The following is a 20,799-nucleotide window of genomic DNA, read 5'->3' as shown; positions in this document are numbered from 1 at the left end:
GTTCTGGTCCTACAGTACACTACTGTGCTACACTAACAAAAGCTGGTTTGGTTAAAAGGTCAAAGGGAAGATATTTCCTTCCCATTTGCCTCCTACTTCTGTTGTGGAGGAGGCATTTAGTTTTTGACTCATACTTCATTTTGCTTCACATTAATAACACAGCAGACATGTGAAATTTCTCCATACTATGTTCTTAGCTATTATCTTCTCTTATGTAAATTCAAATCATTTTGAGAGACTATGACTAAAAACAAAAGAAATCAATATTTATTATTTTCTTTTCAACTTTAAAATTTCAATTAGAAATTATATTAAAAATAACTAATTCATGGCCATAATTTATTCATGTTATTTTCATCATAAAATATATTTTAATGACACTGCTGTCATATATTTCTTAGATATTTCTTAAATATCAAAATGTAAGACAAACAGAAATTAAAGAATTTTGTAAAAAATAATTGACTAGTGCACTTTAAATCTTTCAAGGTTATAAAAACAAAACAAAACAAACAACAAAAACAAAACTCTAAGAAACTATCACAAATTGAAATTTTAGAATGTACGCTTGTTCCCTGAAATAGAACAGGAGAAGAAAAATAGAGTAAATTCTGAAATAAATTTAATTTTGCTTAACGTATTTATTAATCATTTTGGTATTTTTCAAATATGAGTATCTTCACTTTGAAAGCCATTTGAAAGTTTTATTTATGATTTTGATATTAAAAATTGGATTAAATATATTGGAACTGTAAGCACTAAATTTTTTCATTAATTAATTTGTTTATTCACTTTGAATTTCCATTGCTACCCCCCTCAACCCCTGCAGTCCTTCACATGGTCCCTCCCCCATTCTCACTGCCCTTTTCAACTTAGAGGGTAGAGTCCCTTTGGACATATCCCCACCCTAATGTGAAATCTCCACAGCGCTAAGGATCTTTCCTACTGAGGCCAGACTAGTTAGATGAATGTATTTCATAAACAGGCAACAGTTTTCCTGACAAACTTTGCTACAGCATTTATGTTACCAAGCAGAACATCAACTGCATATGTACAGGAGTCTATGTCCAGCCTCTGTACGTTCTTTGCTTGGTAGTTCAGTCTCTAAGAACCCCAAGGATCCAGGTTAGTTGACTGTGTAGATCTTCCTGTGGAGTTTCTATTGCCTCTGGGGCTCTTGATCCTTTCTCCAACTCTTCCATAAGATTCCCCAAGCTCTGTTCAGTGTATGGCTGTGTGGGTCTCTGCATCTGTTTCAGTTACATGCTGGGTGGCAGACAAATCTCAGAGGACAATTATGTTAGGCGCCTATATGCAAGCATAACAAAGTATCATTAATAGTGTCTGGAATTAGTTCTTGCCCATGGGGTCTCAAGTTGGGCCAGCCATTGGTTGGCTATTCCCACAGTTGTTGCTCCATCTTTGTCTCTGTTTTTTCTTGTAGATAGGACAAATTTTGGGTTGGAAGTTTTGTTGGTATCCTTATTGCTCCAGAGGGGAATCCTGCTTAGCTACAGGAGATGGCCACTTCAGGTTCCATATCCCCAGTGCCAAGAGTCTCAGCTAAAGTCATTCCCATAGACTCCTGTGAACCTTCTTTATCCCAGGTCTCTGGCATGTCCTAAAGATGGCCCCCTCCCCCTGTGCCCTGCCAGCTAACAATTTCCATTTATTTCCCTTGTGATCGGACCTCTCTCCTCTTTTAACACTTGATTCTGAAAAGCCCCATCCACTATCCCACCCAGCTCCCTCACCTCCAATTGCCTCCTATAAACCATCTAATTACCCTTTCTATGTGAGATTAAAAAAAATACTCCCTTGGACTTTCATTCTTGTTTAAGCTTTCTTGGGTACTTTTAAGTACATACTATGCATGTCCTCTTGGGTCTGGGATGTCTCACTCAGGATGACGTTTTCTAGTTATATCCATTTGCCTACAATATTCATAATGTCCTTGTTTTTGGTAGCTGAGTAGTATTTCATTGTGTAAATGAACTACATATTTTGTATCCATTCTTTGTTGAGGGTCATCTGGAAATTTCTGGCTGTTAAAGAAAGCTGCTGTGAACATAGTGTAGCACATGTCCTTGCGGTATGGAGCAGTGTCTTTTGGTCATATACCCAGGAGTGGCAGAGCTGGGTCTTCAGGCAGAACTATTTCTAATTTTCTGAGAAACTGCCAGATTAGTTACCAGAGTGTTTGTATAAGTATGCACTCCTACCAGCAGTAGAGAAATGTTCCCATTGTTCTACATCCTTGATATCCCTTGTTCTGCAATAATAAAGAATGATTAAGCAACAACACTTGAAGACTTTCTAGCTCATATTAAACTCACTTCTTTTTTAAAAATAATTATTCTTTAATGTTTTTTAAGTCCAGACTTTAACCCACTCCTGGTCCATCCTCTGACTGTTTCACATCCTGTACCTCCTACCCTCCGAAAGCCCATCTAGCATTATTATATCTCCAAATAACATCCCATTAGATTCAGTTTATGAACTTTGGAGTGACAGAACTCAGTACCACACTATTTTCTGATAAGAGGAAGGTTACTTTTTAAATGCACTTTTGATGTTTTTGGCAGGACAATTCTTATTTTCTAAATGGGCAAGCTCTATAGTAGATGGATATTAATCAATTGATGAGAAACTTAAAGTTGAAGATAAGCTAAAATATATTATTCAAAAGGAGACATTTAATTATCATTAAATACACACAAAAGTTGTCTATGTTCTTAGACATTACAATGCAAAGCTCCAAATTTTAATACAAGAGTTTGATTGAAGCCTACATTAAATGATTTATTTAGCACAAAATTGCTTTATGTTATCTTGTGGAGATAGGAATTTTAAGATGAAAACAAATTTTTCATCTATATTTGTTTTTAATATACATTGCTAAATATGCAACTACATTGATCAATAATATTTGAATCATCATGAAATATTAATAGAAGCTATTCAAGGGAACATTTGAACATAGTATTAATTGGTCATATATATTAATTTATTTATATCAGAGTCATGGGAAACATTTAGATTTTTATTTGTGAAAGCAAATTTTAATAACAAAACATAGGTAAATGTGCTTGTATCCCAGAACTGTTACTCTTGGCTGTGCTAAGAGCATTTTGTCTGTTTTGAATATGATTGTCCTGTGTTAGTTAATGGCTTCTCTGTATGCCTTGTGGTAGAATGCTAACGTAGTTAGTTTCTCCTTACTTTAATATTAAAGATAAACTTAAATCATTATTTTTTTCCTTGATAATTTAAGGACACATAACTAAAAGGCTTAATAGATTGCCTAAAATGTGAATGTTTAACAAAAAGAAAGGTGGAATTTCAAGGACATTTTGTTAGATCACAAATCCTGTCTATGGGGAAACATTAGTAATATTTTCGTTTATACTGTTAGAAATGTTTAAATTGTAACCTGATAAGGACAGAATTTTGTATCAGATTATTTTACTTAAATATGTCTTAGAATTGGGACTCCTAGAATAAAAATAAAGTGACATTGTGTACAGCTTTATTATACATAGCAAATAATACTTAGTCCATAAGGCAAAGTAACAGAGGATAGCACCTTGCAGAGAATTTTCTGTACACTAAAACTGTGACCTACCTTTTCAAATTTCCCTTAATTCCATGCTTTATCCTTCTTTATTAGCTGAGCACAAAGTAATCTGCCCAGGATGTGTGATATATACAAAAAGAGCTGTGATATCAATACATAAGATACTACCATTTCCCCCAATTCTTATATGTCAGCATTTCTACAAAATTCTATATGACTTATGAAGAGACTCCTGGGGCTCTATGCCTCCCTGAGGGACCACTGACAGCTTATGGTTTTCTGAGATAGAGGGTGCTACCTTTTCACTTTCACAGGAATTGGTAACTTGCCTTTGATCCAGTAAATAACCTCCCATCTATGCTGAGGAAAAAAAAAACTAGCCTCGCATAAAAAGACTTACAAACAGAAAAGTTGGGGAGAACTCTTACAGCAGGAGAATGACAGTGATAAGAAACGGATGAGGTATAATGACTAAAATCTATTATTAAAACTAAACAAATCTTGAGATGATTCCATATTGTAATCATTAACAGAATTTCATTTGGAAGTTGGGGTTGGAGAAAGTCCAACAAATAACAAAGAATTAGAATGCTATGTGCTAAATACAATGTGTGAAACAACAGTAGTTCTAAAGACATTGAGCAGTTCCTCATTTGCAGGTGTATTGATGCTAAGCCTTTAGTAAGTAAGATACATCTAATTGCAAAGATGGACAGACATGCTATTGTGTGCTTGGTATATTCTTGATATATCTTTGAAGACTACAGTAGAAGATTTAAGAAAGTCAGCAGGAGCAGTGGGATTGTCTTCACATTGTTATTTTACTTATTCTGCTTTTAGTGGAAAAAGTCTTTTGTGGTAGCTCTGAGAGTGCTTTTTAACATAGAAAGTGCTGTCTTTCAGTAAGAAACAATGTTCATGGGAATAATTTGAAAGAATTACATGCTCTGTCTTCTACTAGCAGAAAAAGAATTGTGACAACTCTATACTTTGAATGAAGACACAGAATAGAAACACGGTGACTAATGTTTCTGAAATTGCCTTTGGTAGAGAATATTTCTCCAGGAATAAAATAAGCTAAATTTGTAAATTAAAAAGCTATGGTCATTTTGAATTACCAAACATGTCTAATTATTAGAAAGGAAAAATGCCTTCTACTTATTTGCTTTTCAATATATCTTCAATGAACATGTGATATTATACAGGAAAAAAAAAGATGCCATTCTCAAAGTTTGGCATTGATTATTTCCATTTAAAAATGAGCATGGTCCAAAACCAATAAACTTAGCTCACATAATTAATTGTCATTTTAAAAGCTAAACAAAAGATTCAGAAATACATCTATTCAAGTCTTGATCAGTCTCTTAAATTTCTTATAATATGAAAATAGTAGTACCTGTTTATAGCAATAGTTAGTAAAACTAATGTGTAAATAAATTTTTAAATTATATTGTATTTTAAATAATAAACATTTAATATATTCTAGTTGCTGTAAAACTAGGGAATCACATCAGACCAAAATAAAGCTATATTTTTGCTGTTTTCTAAATTATGTTATGACTATTTGTTGAAAATCCTCAATGTGTGTAAGACAGTTAGAAATATTATTTTATTAAAATGTATAAAACTAATTGTGTGTATCTGTTTCACCTATCTGGACTAAATGCTCACAGCAGTAGGAAATGACGTAAGAAATTGCCATCATGTGTGTAGTATTGACACTCAAGTGATTACTCTTATCAAAACTGATTTATTCCAACAGATTGACACATTTAATTTCACATGATGCATCATGTATTTAAACTAGGCTGCAATTTCTACTAGTCACACACTTTCCTTTGAAGAAACCATTCTATGAATTAAGGGACTTTTAGAAGCTCATCCCTAATGGAACAGTTGAATAGATAAAACCCCAAATGCCAGCAAACTCATATGAAATGATGGATAATCAGATTATTTTATTTGATTTCAGATATTCAGACGATGCTGGTTGGTTTTTAAGAAGGCTTCTAGCAAGGGACCCAGAAGGCTAGAAAAGTTTCCAGATGAAAAGGCAGCTTATTTCAGAAACTTTCACAAGGTAAGTTACACACATAGTGGTCCCTGGGGAATAACTGGGCATTGGACAACTTGTGGAGACATTTCTTTGATAGATGAAATCTACAGAGGGAAAAATTCATGGCCAAGATAAAATGTTCCTGTTCTGATAAAATGCAAAACTTATTTTTCTTCCTTATCTTAATCATCTGCTGTAAATCCCAACTACATGTCTGCAAAATGAAAGACTCATTTTTATGGCGACCTTACAAAATGAGATGAGTCATAACTCAACTCAGTTCTTTCTAAGGTGCTGAGTGGGCACTTTCCTTCTTTTCAGGTCTCTTGTAAATTTGCTTCTATGATTAAAACTATGGGCAGTATTTAGGAAATAGTACTTATCAGACAAGCATAAGCTTTGTTAATGACACAGTTAATATAGATACCATTAGCTGTTTACTCAGCAAGTTAACAAAAATTGATCATCAAATATGCTGACAAGTAGATGCTGCATAAATCCCAGAATGAAAGGATTAGGCCATGTGGCCTTTTGGTGTAGATGTGACTTTCTTGGAGGAAATGTGTCACTGGCGATGGGCTTTGAGGTTCCTGAAATTCATGCCAGATCTTCCCTCTTCTCTCTGTCTCTCTTTATCTGTCTCTGTCTCTCTCTTCCTTCATCCTGCTGCTCTAGATGTAAAACTCTTGAATTTTTCTCTAGTATCATGTTTGCCTGAGTGACACAATGATACCCAACATGGTGACAATGGACTAAACCTCTGAACTATAAGCTAGACTCAATTAAATGTTTCTCCTTATAAGAGTTGCTAAGGTGATAGTGTTTCTTCACAGGAATAGAAATCCTAAAACAGTTTTGTGAATATGGCTCTGTTGCAAAGAATACATCATGATAGGCAGGGTTTGAAATTCTAAAGACTTATGCCATTTTCAGTTCACTGCCTCTGCTTTCTGTTTAGAATTTGAGATGAAACTTTTTAACATCTATTTCTATCTACCATGTCTCTGTTCTATCATGGGCTCTAATCCCTCTGGATTCATAAACCCATATAAACTCTTTCTTCTATAAGAGTTGTGGATTCTATCAAGCCAATAGAAGAGTAAATAGTTCAACCTGCCTACTCAGCAGTGCTACACACTAACTAAAACTCTATTCAGAACAATATTCTTCTCCTAAATAAAACGAACAAAATGTTTTACAAGACATTACGTTATGATTGAACTTTGTCATGTTTTGTATAAAAAGATGAATCTACTCTAGGATATCAAGTGGTTACGTAGATTGATAACTTGGATACAAATACACACTAAATGTCTGCTCTATGGCAGATACTCTATTCATGGATGCCATGTAAGGTTGCATATGACAAAGCCATTGTACTTCCAAAACCTTGAATCTTATTAGAGATAAAATTCATATGCTCATAACTCAGCAAGGAGACCGAGAGAACTATTTCCTGTAATTTGAAATTTGAGTACCTTAGCAAATATGACACCCGAGTGATGGATGTTGTGGTAGTAATGTCTTCATCACTTCCTGCAAAGTGTTCATCTCTTTAAGGCATATAAAGCAGTTCCCCTTTCTTCTTGCTTATCTCGATGGTGTTTTTTTTTTTTTTTTTTACTTGTTTATTATATTTGTGGTTACTTGTTCCTTACTTATTATTCTTACATATATTTAGCCATAGATTTAGTTTAGTAGTATTGTCCATATCTATTGATGATTACAGATAACTGTTGGAGATCACTTAAATTTGTCAGAGTTATTACTGGAACAGACCAAGTTCATCTCTCTTTACAAACATTAATTGCTTGTGTTTCTCCTGTGGTATTGTTCATTTTTGAGACACAGTTTTACTATACAGCCATATCTATTTATGAACTTATGAGCCTCTGAATTCAGATATTCAGGAGCTAAAATTATAGCCATGAATCATCACAACTGAAACTCCTCATTTTACATAAGCTGTCTTCTCTAACTTTAATTTGTTTTTATACTACAGTACCAATCACATACTCTCTATAGGAATGCTTAGGGATGAAGTACATTCTTATTCTGATTTGCCTTGAATGCTACTCATTGAGAATCTATTGATTTGCACTGTGATCAGTTAGATTTTAAGAGCTATCCTGCACATCAGTCTGACCTAGAATTCAAATTAATTATGTCCCTGTTTTCTAGACTTTATTATGTGTGTAGTGTATTGGACTGCACCTAGGGATGCAGTAGTGGAGAACAATTATAAAATGCTACATTGTTTACCATTGTTCTTAAGTTTACATGACCATGAAAGTGTTATGAAAATAAGTTTTATTATAACAGAATCAGAATAAAATATAATCTGCTACAGCTTGAAGTGACAAATATAAAGCATTACAAAAACAGCCCATAAGAATTTCCAAGATATAGGAGAACATTCCATAAGCAATGAAAAAGAGAAAGAAAAAAAACTGGCACAAGATCAAAAGATGTTTGAGACAAAAGTGTGACAAAAGAGATTTGCAAAAAAGGAACTGAAATTTATCCCAAAAGTGATGGAAATGTATGAAATGGTTTAAATGACTGTTGTGTTCAAGTGCCTCTTTCTCTTTCTATTGCCAACATATATCACCAATTCCTATATTTACATTAAAATACAAAATGAATCTAAGGCACTTTGTTGGTAAAGAAGAAACAAAAGAATTACCAAAACAAAATGCCTGCCTTTCCACTAGGGGCAGTGGCAGTCATAGGTGTGGTAGCAATGGTCCTGGCACTGGAAGACTTACTATAACAGGAAACTAGAAAGCATAGAGAAAGTAGCTGCCTCTGGTTGTATTAGGCTATCAGAAAGTACAAAAGACACACTTCAAAAGAAAAAGACAGTGTAGATGCTCTCAAAGACACACATGCTCAGCAGAGGGCCATGGGTGACCGAGAGCTAGAAAAACTCTGGCAAACAGAGATAACTTTATAACTAAGGCTTCTGCATCCTGCTTAAAGCATGAGCCACAAAATGAGAAACTCGAAGTAGCATAATTTCTGAATCATTCATCAATAATCTTAAATGTTATATATTATTAGCTATTTCCTTTCGCAGTAATTAGGCTTTTATTTAATTATTTATTTTCATTTTAACATGTTTCAACTGAGACTGAATTATATCAACTTCACCATTCAGCACTTACATTTCCTACCTCCAGCTTCTCTCATCTTCCTCTTTCCGATAAATCTCTTCCATGCCACACCTCAAAATTGATACCCTCTTTTTCTTTCTAATTAATTTTGTTAGTAGTAGCCAAAAGCCAAAAAAAAATAGTTTGAAAGAAAACTACCAATATTTTTGTCAAATCTCAAAATTTCTTAGCAAACTATTAACAGAAATATAAATAGAATTATATGGAAACACTGTGAACATAAAATGTATTTTTTTCTACAGAAGTAGATTTTTTTTGTTTGAAACTTAATGGAAAATTTAGCAATACAAGGTAGAAATATCACAGGACTATTTAAGGAAAAATATGAAAAAGCATTTGTCAAAATTTAACCTGCATTTATTATGCACAGCTTCAATAAAGCAGCAATAGAGCAAGCTTCAACAATTTGGAAAAGAGCTTCTAATAGGTTCTTCCAGAAGAAAATGAAAAATGCTTTCTATTACTAGACAACATAATTATTTGTTGTAATGCTTGTTAAACTAGAAATACCAGAACTGATTAATGCAGGGAACAATAGGAATGAGAATTTTAATATAAAAAATCGATTGCATTATTTCACATAGTGGCAGATGACACTTGTCAAATTGCATTGATAAAAAGAACTGAATTAATAATAATGGCAACAAATTGTTATAAGTAAATTCATAACACAACTTAAAAAACCTTCATGTTGAAAATTATGGATATTAATATAGAATAAAGAAAAGAATGTTCATATATATTGTAATGACATTACACATGGCTCCTCTGTTTTCCTAGGTCATCATTATTTTAAACTTGATTCCTAGCCCACATAATTCTAATTAAAAAAAAATAAGTGTTTTTGTGGAAACTGAAAGAATAAGTGCAAAATATATATATATATATATATATATATATATATATATATATATATATATATATATATATATAAAACATAAATTAACCAAAGCAGGCTTGATATTACATAGGAGCAAAGCTAGAATTATTGAAGTTGATAAAGCATTCTAAAATTACGGAAATTGTAACCATATGATGTAACTAAAGGACTGTAGGTATATATCAATGGAAGTTATAAAAAAAAAAAAGAAAGCAGCAAATCCAAACCTAAGGGATCAATTCAATTTAGTCTGTAAAAACAACAGGGAAACTTTTTCAACAAATACCTGAATGTTAAGTAAAAGTAACACCCCCTCACACCACAAACACTATAACTCTCGTCAACAATTATTCTAAGCTGTGCAGTAAAATTATAAAATTGACAGAATTAAGCAAAAAAAAATCTTTTGTAAGTGAAATTTCTACAAGAAAAGTGTCTTAAAACTAGTAAGTATCCTTTAAAATGCAATTTAAAATGTATCAAAATCTAAAATATTTTCCCTACAAATCACCAGTTTTTATTTAAAATTCAGAGTATTGACTAGAGAAACAAAAACATTTTACGAAGAACATACAGGGCACAATGAGTCTCCCAAGTTGATGCAAATTTCACAACTTAAGATAAGCAATACTGTCTTAAAATAAACACATTTATGAACTTATAAACACACATACCTCGCAACAATAACATTAAAATAGTCAAAAGGGAAACTCTGGAAATATCTAAAGTTTGTGACACTGTAGAGGAGCTAAGATTCACAGTAAATGAATTATAAAATAGTATAACCAATATTGTACAGTTTTACTAAAAATGTGATAGATAACCAGCCATTTAATTTTAAGAGATTATGCAATAAAGTGAAAAACAATTTCACATAAATGCATTGTAGGAATGTTCATTTCATTTCTAATACCAGTTGTGAAAAAATCGACAGGAGAAATATATGATTTATAAGTTTCTGAAATACTGCAAAAGAACACAAAAGACTATCACACACATAAAATATCAGGTTTATATCAGGCTATCTACGTGAAATTAAAAAGTCAGACATAAATCAATGGTCCTTATAATATATTACTATGGATTTGCAGTAACAAGAATGTTTGGTTGTGCTGCCTTGTGGAGTTGTAGATTTGAGGTCTGAGATAGACTGCAAAGGATGTAAGAACCTGAACTGTTTTGGTGAAGATTTGTGGAAATGGAAACAGATTTTGTTTTATTGTTCCAATTTTATACAGATTTAAAAACATTGATTTGTTTACAATAAATGAATACATTTTCAGATGTAAATTATTATCCTTAATTAATAATCTAAGAGGCTACTGTGAGACTGTATTATGGAGGAACATAAAAGATTTCTAACCATGCTACATACAATACACCTGTGAAATGAAACCTCAGTTGAGAAATTTTTTCCCAGAACACAGACCTTTTACCAGGTTTGTGGAATATTATTAAATAGTTAATTAATATATGAAAGTCTATTCTCTTCTGCTGTCCCTGTCCCCTGTCATATAGGCCTGGGATTTATAAGAGTGCAAGCTGAGCAAGCAAGTGGGGAGGGCAAGCCATTAAGCAGCATTCACCTTTTGTAAAAGTATGGTCTTTTCATATGCCTTCTGACACAGAGATCTTTATATTTATTAATAAGCCCATTAACCATAGCTTGACAGAGATACTGAGCTTTTCTCATCTGACTATGTTAACCTAACATACTTCTTACCCACTTCCCAACCATGAGTCCTGCTAATTGCCATATCCGTGTTGACCTGGCCTTCTTCATCTGTGTCTTGATGGTGACTCTTCTGGTGCAACTGAGATCCCCTCTTTATCTCTCAGGGCATAGAAGTTCCACCTTATCCCCTATTTCCAAGTGATAAGCTAGTGAACTCTTTATTTACCAATCAGAAGATGATGATTAAGTAAGGAAAAGCTTAGAACACATAGGCACAGTAGAAAATTTCCTGAAAAAAACAACAATGGCTTGTGCTCTAAGGTCAAAGATTAACAAATGGGACTTACTGAGATTGCAAAGTTTCTGTAAAGCTAAGGACACTGTCAAGAAAACAAAACGGCAGCCAGCAGAGTGGGAAAAGATTTTTATCAACCCCATATCAGATAGAGGCCTAATATCCAAGGCATACAAAGAACTCAAAAAGCTAGACACCAGAGAGTCAAACAACCCTATTAAAAATGGGGTACACAGCTAAACAAAATGTTCTCAATTGAGGAATATGGAATGGCTGAGAAACATCTAAGGAAGTGCCCAACATCCTTAGCCATCAGGGAAATGCAAATCAAACCAACCCTGAGATTGCACCTCACACCAGTCAGATTGGCCAAGATCCAAAACTCAGATGACAGCAGATGTTTTTGAGGTTGTGGAGAAATAGGAACACTTCTCCACTGTTGGTGGGGTTATAAACTGATACAACCACTCTGGAAATCAGTCTGGTGGTTTCTCACAAAATTGGACATGGTACTGCCTGAAGATCCAGCTATTCCACTTCTGGGCATATACCCCAGAGACACTCCAATATACAACAAAGACTCATGCACCACAATGTTCATAGCAGCTCTATTTATAATAGTCAGAAGCTGGAAAGAACCCAGATGTCCTTCAGTAGATGAATGGATACAAAAATTGTGGTAAATTTACACAATGGAGTACTACTCATCTATCAGAAACAATGACCTAATGAAATTCTTAAAAAAATGGATGCATCTAGAGAATATCATCCTGAGTGAGATAACCCAGTCACAAAAGAAAAGACATAATATGCAGTCACTGATAATGGGATACTAACCCCAGAAAGCTCTGAACATCCCAGAAACAACTCACAGACTGTGTGAAGTTCAGGAAAAAAAAAAAAAAAAACAAAAAAAACATTATGCTCAATCCTTACACATCAAGAAAACTTTGACTAATTCCGGGTTACATCCTGTTTTACATGTACTTTTTGCTCATTGTAACTGTAAGACCTTAATGCACACTATCAAACCTTTAAAAAAAAAGCCAAGCACTGACAAAAATATATTCCCATACTTTTATGCAAAAATGCTTAAAATTTGTTCTTTTATCTTAATTTTTTAAAAATAAAGTTGATCAAAAAAAGAAGATGATGGAGAACAATATTCTAATTAATGCTTACTTGGGAAATGTTTCATGATACTGGCAAAACCAAGTTTATACTGCAACCAGATATCTGAGGTACTGAATTCAGCAATTGAACACACAGTACAAAAACAAGTTTTCCAACCATCCTTGGTCTTTGTTTCAGTTTCTGCCTCTGGGTTCCTATCTTGAATTCCTGAACCAATCTTCCTTCATGACAGACAGTAGTATATAAGCAAAATAAACCATTTCTTTTCTTAGTTGATTTTTGGCCAATGCTTTATCACAACATCAGCAAAGCAAACTCAGACCTGCATGCTTGTTTTGCAAACACTTTACTGATGGAAACAACTCCTCATCTTGGAAAATGATTCTTCATAAGTAGATGAACCTTACTTACTGTACCATCAGGCTTCCAATAGCCCATTACTAAGTACTTAGTGTATGTGATGGGCCAAATATTATTTCTTGTGGCAATCCTATGAATACTTAAGGTTTTATTGCTACAATATTTTATTGCATAGGCATGGTTCACCTACAATCTTAGTAATTTAAGACGCTCATCACAAATTTAACCACACTTTTTTCCTTATATTCACTGGAAGTTGAAATAGGAATTTTGGCTGGTATTGATCAGAATAAGTGGATCATGTCTTCTCAGTGCTATGTTAAGTTTCATTTTCATTAATCTAAGCCTACAGTCCAATTGCACAGTCTAGGTTGATCTCAACTATATAGCCATGTTCCTAGTCAGAAACCTGGTGCTCTCAAGACCACACTCTTACAGTATTTCCATCATTTTCTTCTTGCTATTACTTGTATTAACTAACTCAATGGTAATGATGTTTTCCCTTTTCTCCTTTTGGAAACCCATTTAGCTTTCACTTCCTCATTATACCTTTATTATAAATCTACAATGATATTTTAATCATTCAAGTATGATAACTTGTACAACTCCTTAAATAACCTTTAAGTAACTGAATTGTGTACAAAAACCTCACTGTGCTTTCACAGAGTCACATGAGTAAAATGCAGTGTGTTTTTGTCTCAGAGTAATTGCTAATTTGTGATGAAGAAAGTACTCAGTGATGTGCCTGATTAGAAAACCATGATTAACCCCAATTTCTATGTAATGGGCATTATATTATAGAAGCTAACACATACTCTAAATTAAATATATTCCTGTGAGACTGCTGTGTCTAGTATGAAAAATATGCAATATTTTATAGGATTATACAAACAAACAGTTTTGCCAATGCAACAATTACAACAGTGGTTAACAACTTCCAGCCTTTCTGTGATGTATAAATAAGATAGTACAAACAAAGTATTTAGAAATATTTAGGAAACAGGAAGATCTTAGGATATTATTGCTAAGCCTGCCTAGATTACATAGTCTCTGGTCTCAACATGGTTTGTTTCCAAGAGATGATGAAAGGATTCTTAAAGAACAACACTAAAGAAAGTTGACTTCTGGCCACTAGGTACATGTGGACTACATAAATGAGCAAGACACACACACACACACACACACACACACACACACACACACATACACGCACACACACGTGCATGTACACACATGTATGCAGATGCAGATGCACACACACACATAGTGGAATAAACCTTAAAGGTAAGGGTTAGTAACTAATTATTGTTTTAACATTTTGTAACCTAGAGAGGAAAAGGTTTGTAAATAATTATAATAAATGATGATTCACACATGACAATAGTTAATTCCACGTTTGATAAAAGTTAATAAGGATAAACTACATATGTAGGGACTTCCTTTAATATCAGAGCTATCACAAAGCAAAATGATAGAGAAAGCATTATATAGAGGAAAGTGTATGGATATGTGTAATAAAATTACAGTCAGTAGACCAGAAAAGAGTTCAATTAGTTTAGTGCTGGTAAACTCTCAAGGAGCACCTAGCACATAAGAAGAATTAAGAAGGATCACAGACTTTGCAGAGAAGTTTATGCTTTGTCATGTAAGCCAGAGAGGTTTGGGAAAGCTTAAAATGTTTATAATCTTTACATATGTTCTGTTTATTAATTTATAAATTCTTCAAACTATAAAAAGTTATTTTGACATCCTCTAAAGCCACAGTCATGCTTAATAGCCAGAAATTAAAATAATGAATCAAATAAGAAAAAAATAGTTCTAACCTTAATGAAGGTTACTAAAAAAAAGCTAAGGATACAAAGTGTTTTTTTTATCAACTTTAACTGTGTGCTTTGCCCTGGCTGAAATATGATTACAAGTATTAATGGTCTCATTTACATGCTTGACATGTTTACTGTACAACAAATCTTACTGCATATATCAGTTTTATATCAAACAATTTTAAAATGGTATATAATTTTAAACTTAGTAAAAATAAATTTGAATTTCAAATCACCAGCTACTGAAGGAAGTTATTAAAAATGCATTAGGGTTGAGAATGTGGCTGTACATAATGTCATAATAGATATTCAAAACAAATTTATCCTGGATGAAAACTGAACAAGAGCAATTTACATAAGAACAGCTAATAAATTTTCGTTAATTTTCTGAACAGATAACAAAGAAGTCATTTAAAGAAACTTTAATGATACAAATATGAGTGCTGTCTATAAGAGAAAAATATTAATAAAATAAAGATGAATGGAAATAAAATTGCTTGAGGTTTCAGAGATAAAAACTGTGGTGTTAGAAAAACGATGCTGGTATCACTAGTAATATCATTTTTTTAAATCTCTACTTGTTGAACTAATGGATATTGAACTCAGAGTGTTTTCATGGTAGCCAAGTGGTGTTGCCAGCAAACCACATCTACCTCTCTAATCTCAATTAAAACCTCTACTACCTTGTACAAAGAAAATTATCTGTACTGCCTCTCCTTGGTCCGGAATATTTATTGCATTTAAAGCAAACATCTGTGAGAGTTCAAGAAATAGTGAAAGCTGCCTTCTTAAAAAAATTAAAAATTCTGCCTTTACTACTTACCCTCAAAAACCAACATGTTTTGTTTATACATGTGCAGAACATTTTAAATTTCTCATGTTGATGTCATGAAGGCAGGGCTCCATTTTTGGATGATCATATTCTTGATGTAGATTATACTCAATAGCTTGGTGTGCCTTGAAGCCTTTAAGAATTTCTGGAGTGAACATTATTTATATAAGAAAAATCCTGTGAACCTTTATTATTTGTCACACTAATATATTCCTCCAGCTATAAGACATTTCTATTTTTTGAATAAGAACAGCACCTAACACACTGGTTCAGAGATAGTCAGATTTCACCGGTTATAATGGAAAGTTTTATTCTGTCTTCATCATATTTATAAATGCTAATTAATTGGGGAATACTTAATAAAAATAAATATGGGAAATTAGTTACATGTAGAACAAGAAAAGAAAGGAAGTACCAATGTATATTTAGCTATTTGTGTGAAGTATTTGAATGAACAATTCTAAGTTTAAAAAGGGGAAACCAGGAGTGAAGCCTTTGAATTGAGGAGTCCAGAACAGATCTGCAAAGATGTGACCTAAAAATGTTAGAAAGCTTTCAGAACTTAGTTTTCTTTGTAGCATTTGAATTTAGGCCACTGAAAATTTCTCCAGACCTGAGGAAATTCTAGTAAGAATTATTACAGGTAGCTGAAAAAATGCCTGAGAACCAAATTACTTTTTAAAGTAGGAGATTTTTACTATAGCCTTTCACATTACAACAAATGTGGGTCAAAGTTATTGTACAATGAATTTAAAATGGACTTAGAATATATGTTAGTGTGATTTACATTAGAAAACTATGCTAGAGTATTTGGGTTATTAGTTTTGATTAAAAAAAGATTTAATCAAGGCCCTTAACATGCTTATCAAGTGTTCTATCATCGAAATACATTTTTAGCCTTATTTAACTTGTAAATAATCTGCTTTTTTTTATCATGGCTACTTGTTATAATGTCCTCTATAGATGATAAAATATGTGGCCTCACTTAAATTCCCCCCCTGTAAATGCAAATAATAATCTAGCATAAAAACTGGGATGACATAAAAATTAACAGGGTCACATATTTCAGTTTATTTCTGCTTCAGAGGCTACATGTAAGAAATCAGGAAAAGAATCCATACCAGATGTACAATTTCCAAATTAGTTTGGATAACAACAATATCTTTTAACTTTAAGAGTTAATTTGCTTGGTAAATCAGGTAATGTAAAGGAAAAACAGGACTACAGTTCTGTTTAGACGATGTTATTTTCTTCATTGCTGAAGCATTTCTACATTTCACAGATTCACACTCAATACCTTTAATTACCGTTTGAGAATATTCTGAGTGGTTTTGGCTCTTCAAATGATCCCATTTTATCCATAATTCACATCAGCCTAATTGTGTAATATCAGACCCAGATAACATGAAATGCTTTGTCTAAGAGAATACATTTTGTTTGCTTTTGTGACATGATTGCATATCCATCCATAGTCTAAAACTGGAAAATACAACAATGAGAAAATTTTCTTGAATACTAAACTCTACCTGACTATAAATGCCTATTTAGTATATTTTATTTATTAAAAGGCAATGATGGATTGCATTTATTTTAAGAGATTTACTATTTATATTTATTAACAATTTTATTAATTTATTAATAAAAATCCCATTGGCTTTAGAACAATACTTATTCAGGAGTAACTAGAAAATACATTTGATTGACAAGAAAATGAGTCATTTTAAAATTACTGTAGCCTTTTAACTTGGGGAAATATTAGATGGCTTGCAGATGTTTGCACTCTTTTTTTTAAACAGTGAGATTACTTTAGGAATTTTTCACAAACAATTAACACTTCTGTATACCCAGTAGACATTTCACAGTCTATGCTAGTGTGGAATTATTTAAATTATTCAATCTCTAAGAACAGCCATAGCAAAATGGATCATTTTACATTCAACAACACTTTGGAATGGTTAGCATGGCACACAGTTGACATGGCCCTGAGTGAAGAAGGCTACAGTTTGTATAACGCAGTGTATGCTGTAGCCCACACGTACCATGAACTATTTCTTCAACAAGTAGAGTCTCAGAAAATGGCAGAATCAGAAGGAGTTTTCACTGGCTGCCATCAGGTAAAGTCTCTTATATTTCATTATGCTGAGATTTATCAGTATGATCTTTTTTTTTAATTTTATTGGATATTCTCTGTATTTACATTTCTTTTTTGTGTGTTTGTTCTTACTGTTATTGTTTATTTTTATTTTCTTATAATATTTTCAATAAAAAAGTCTTGTGTGATATGTAGAAATAGTTGATATGTATTATTGTCTATTATATTAAATATCATGAATAAACTAATGTTGTTTTTTTATATTTTAGGTTTGCAATCCATTAAAAACATGGTTTCTAGAATTAAAGCATCTAAACATAATATGCAACTTACCATAAGTTATTTATTTATTTATTTATGTGAGAAAGAAAAGAGCAAAAGAAAAAGAAAGCTATATTTCTTGTAATACGTTTTGTAATATTTTGTTTTTATTGAAAGCATTTTATGGTTAAAAAATGTCATAACTCTTTTATATGTGTTTTTTTTTTTTGTTTCTTTTCATCATGCAATGTTTTGTTAACTGATTCTGTGTTATTTCTTAAAGTCATGCTTTTATAAGTAGTAAACAGATATATAACATCATCAGTTAACAAAAGAATGAAATATATAGGAACAAATATTATCTCTAAGTTCATCATGAAATTTAACCCCCTCTGATTTTTTAATATATATCTTTGTCTTTCATCTAAAATTTGTTTTGGTAATAAATTAATAAGCTGTGAAATATCTAAAATTAATATAATTATGCAGATCTTTGCATCTTGTCATTCACTATAAATTTGCTGACTATTGATAACATGCTTAAATCTGCACTCTGCAAGGTGTGTAGCCTCAACTTTTTATTCCTCAGATAAAGTTTATCCAAGAATTTAACTAGATTCTACTTCTTTTTTAATACCTACTTGATTACATACAGTTCCATGATATTCCCCATTCTTGGCCTATGCTTTTTTTTTTTAACCATGATATATTAACCTTTAATGAATGAATATTGCAAAGAAGAAACAAATAAATAGAAATGAAATTATAACTAATGAATCAAAAATACACATTCATTTCTACATACAACCAAAATTATTATAGGTTTACTAATTCAACTTTTGTTTTGTTTTGTTTTCTTTTTTTCTTGGACTTCACACAGTCTGTGAGTTGTTTCTGGGGCAGTGCGAGACTCTGAGGTTAGCATCCCACTATCAGTGGCTGCATATTATGTCTGTTCTTTTGTGACTGGGTTATTTCACTCAGGATGATATTCTCTAGATGCAGTCATTTTCTTAAGAATTTGGTTAAGTCATTGTTTCTGGTGGCTGAGTAGTATTCCATTGTGTAGATGTTTGCACTCTTATCCTGCATTTATGACCTTCAAATAGCTTGAAGAAATGGACACATTCTGTTGATACAGTGTTTTGAAAAACTAAGTATTTTGCTGAGTTTAATTGATTTTATTCATTGTGGGGAAATATTTAAGAGAGGTGTTCTTTAACAAGTACACCCAAACACAGATTTTACTTATCAGAAATATCTGCCATAAGTCAATTTTTCCATTTCTATTTTTCTGTCTAGCCCAATTTAGGCATTGCATATACAGTGAATGTGAACTTTAACTTGAAATCAAGGAGTCTGCTATTCTTTAATAGTTCTTTCTGCCCTTTCAGAAAGTTTTTTAAGGATTAACCTCCAACTTGTATTTGTCCATCTTAGAACTAGGCTTGCTTTCCTTGTCTGATTCAGGTCAGCAGCTTAAACCAGTTGGATTATACAAGGGAACTCATCTGATTAATATCATTTCAACTGCCAATCCAAGTTTAATAGAAAATTAAAACACTGACAAGATTTGGGGTGCAATTTTTTCTTCTGAGTAACCATTATTATAGTCAAATGTGGAGCATTCATTTATGAACACACAATATTAAAGCTTGCATATGATACTTCTGGGAGGAATCTTTAAAGTTATTAAGCCACTCTCACAGCTACAGGGTCAAGTTCTATAGAAAGAATCTTTACTTACTGTGTGCAACCATTACCTGTCAATAAAATGTCCTATGGCCAATGAGCTGAGGAACAAAATAGAAGGTGGGAGTACATGCAGATGTCAGGGAGGGAGTGTGGGGATAGCAGGAAATTACTACAAATACAGGAGGAGACAGATGCCTGAAACTGAGAAGGCAAACAGCCATGTGGCACTTGAAGAATAGAATAAGCAGGTAGATTCATCCTGAACTGTGAAGGACAGGGTTGTATGAAACTCAGGAGAAATAACCACATAGTGGGCCTTAGAATAGAATTAACAGGTAATTAAGTTATTAGCTAGTCAGGGAGAAAGCCAAAGTGCATGGCTTAAAAATTTAGTCATGTATAATTAAGTCTCCAAGTCATAATTTCTAGGAACAAAGAGGCCAGGTGAGAGGCAGTGAAGTTTAAGAGTTTCTTTCCCCACAAACTGGATAGCAATAACTGATTCCTGCTCCAAAATTATGGTATTTTCTCCCTCACTAAGCCAGTTAGGAAGAGCAGTCCTCCCAAATTTTGAATCAATGAGTCCTTCAGTGACAAACTAGAGAAAAATCTTTTGGAATATCCTAATGAAACTAGATGATTTTAAAGAAATTTCTCTTAAACAATAATAATAAGCATTCATTATAATATGTATTAATGCTCTCAGCAGAACTCTATGCATATGTAGGATTTGTATAAATGTACATTGATAATGTCATATATTTCCAGTACTATTAATCCACATAACTACTGCTAGATTAGGACCACCATTTCTCTTTTTTTATATTTAAAACAGAATACTTCACATTGATAATTATGATAAAATTAAAATATAGATTAACTCTAAAAACTGTTGACAGCATTTTACACTGTACATAGTAAAGAATTTAGCCAAGATTTAATTCTT

The 20,799-nt window shown here is 32.6% G+C and overlaps 1 protein-coding gene across 1 annotated transcript in view; it reads left to right on the top strand.

The window, feature by feature from the left end:
• The window catches only part of DOK6 (docking protein 6), a gene marked incomplete at its 3' end in the record, with an annotated part of 474,920 nt that overhangs the window by 143,559 nt on the left and 310,562 nt on the right, over positions 1-20,799 (top strand). The window contains exon 2 of the mRNA XM_080919798.1: positions 5,550-5,657. Coding sequence (XP_080775924.1) covers positions 5,550-5,657 — 108 coding nt within the window. The remainder of the gene's footprint in view (positions 1-5,549; positions 5,658-20,799) is intronic.

Source organism: Micromys minutus (assembly GCF_963924665.1).
Source record: "Micromys minutus genome assembly, chromosome: 8".
In the NCBI taxonomy this organism is placed as follows: domain Eukaryota; kingdom Metazoa; phylum Chordata; class Mammalia; order Rodentia; family Muridae; genus Micromys; species Micromys minutus.
This window is presented reverse-complemented; position numbering and strand designations above follow the sequence as displayed.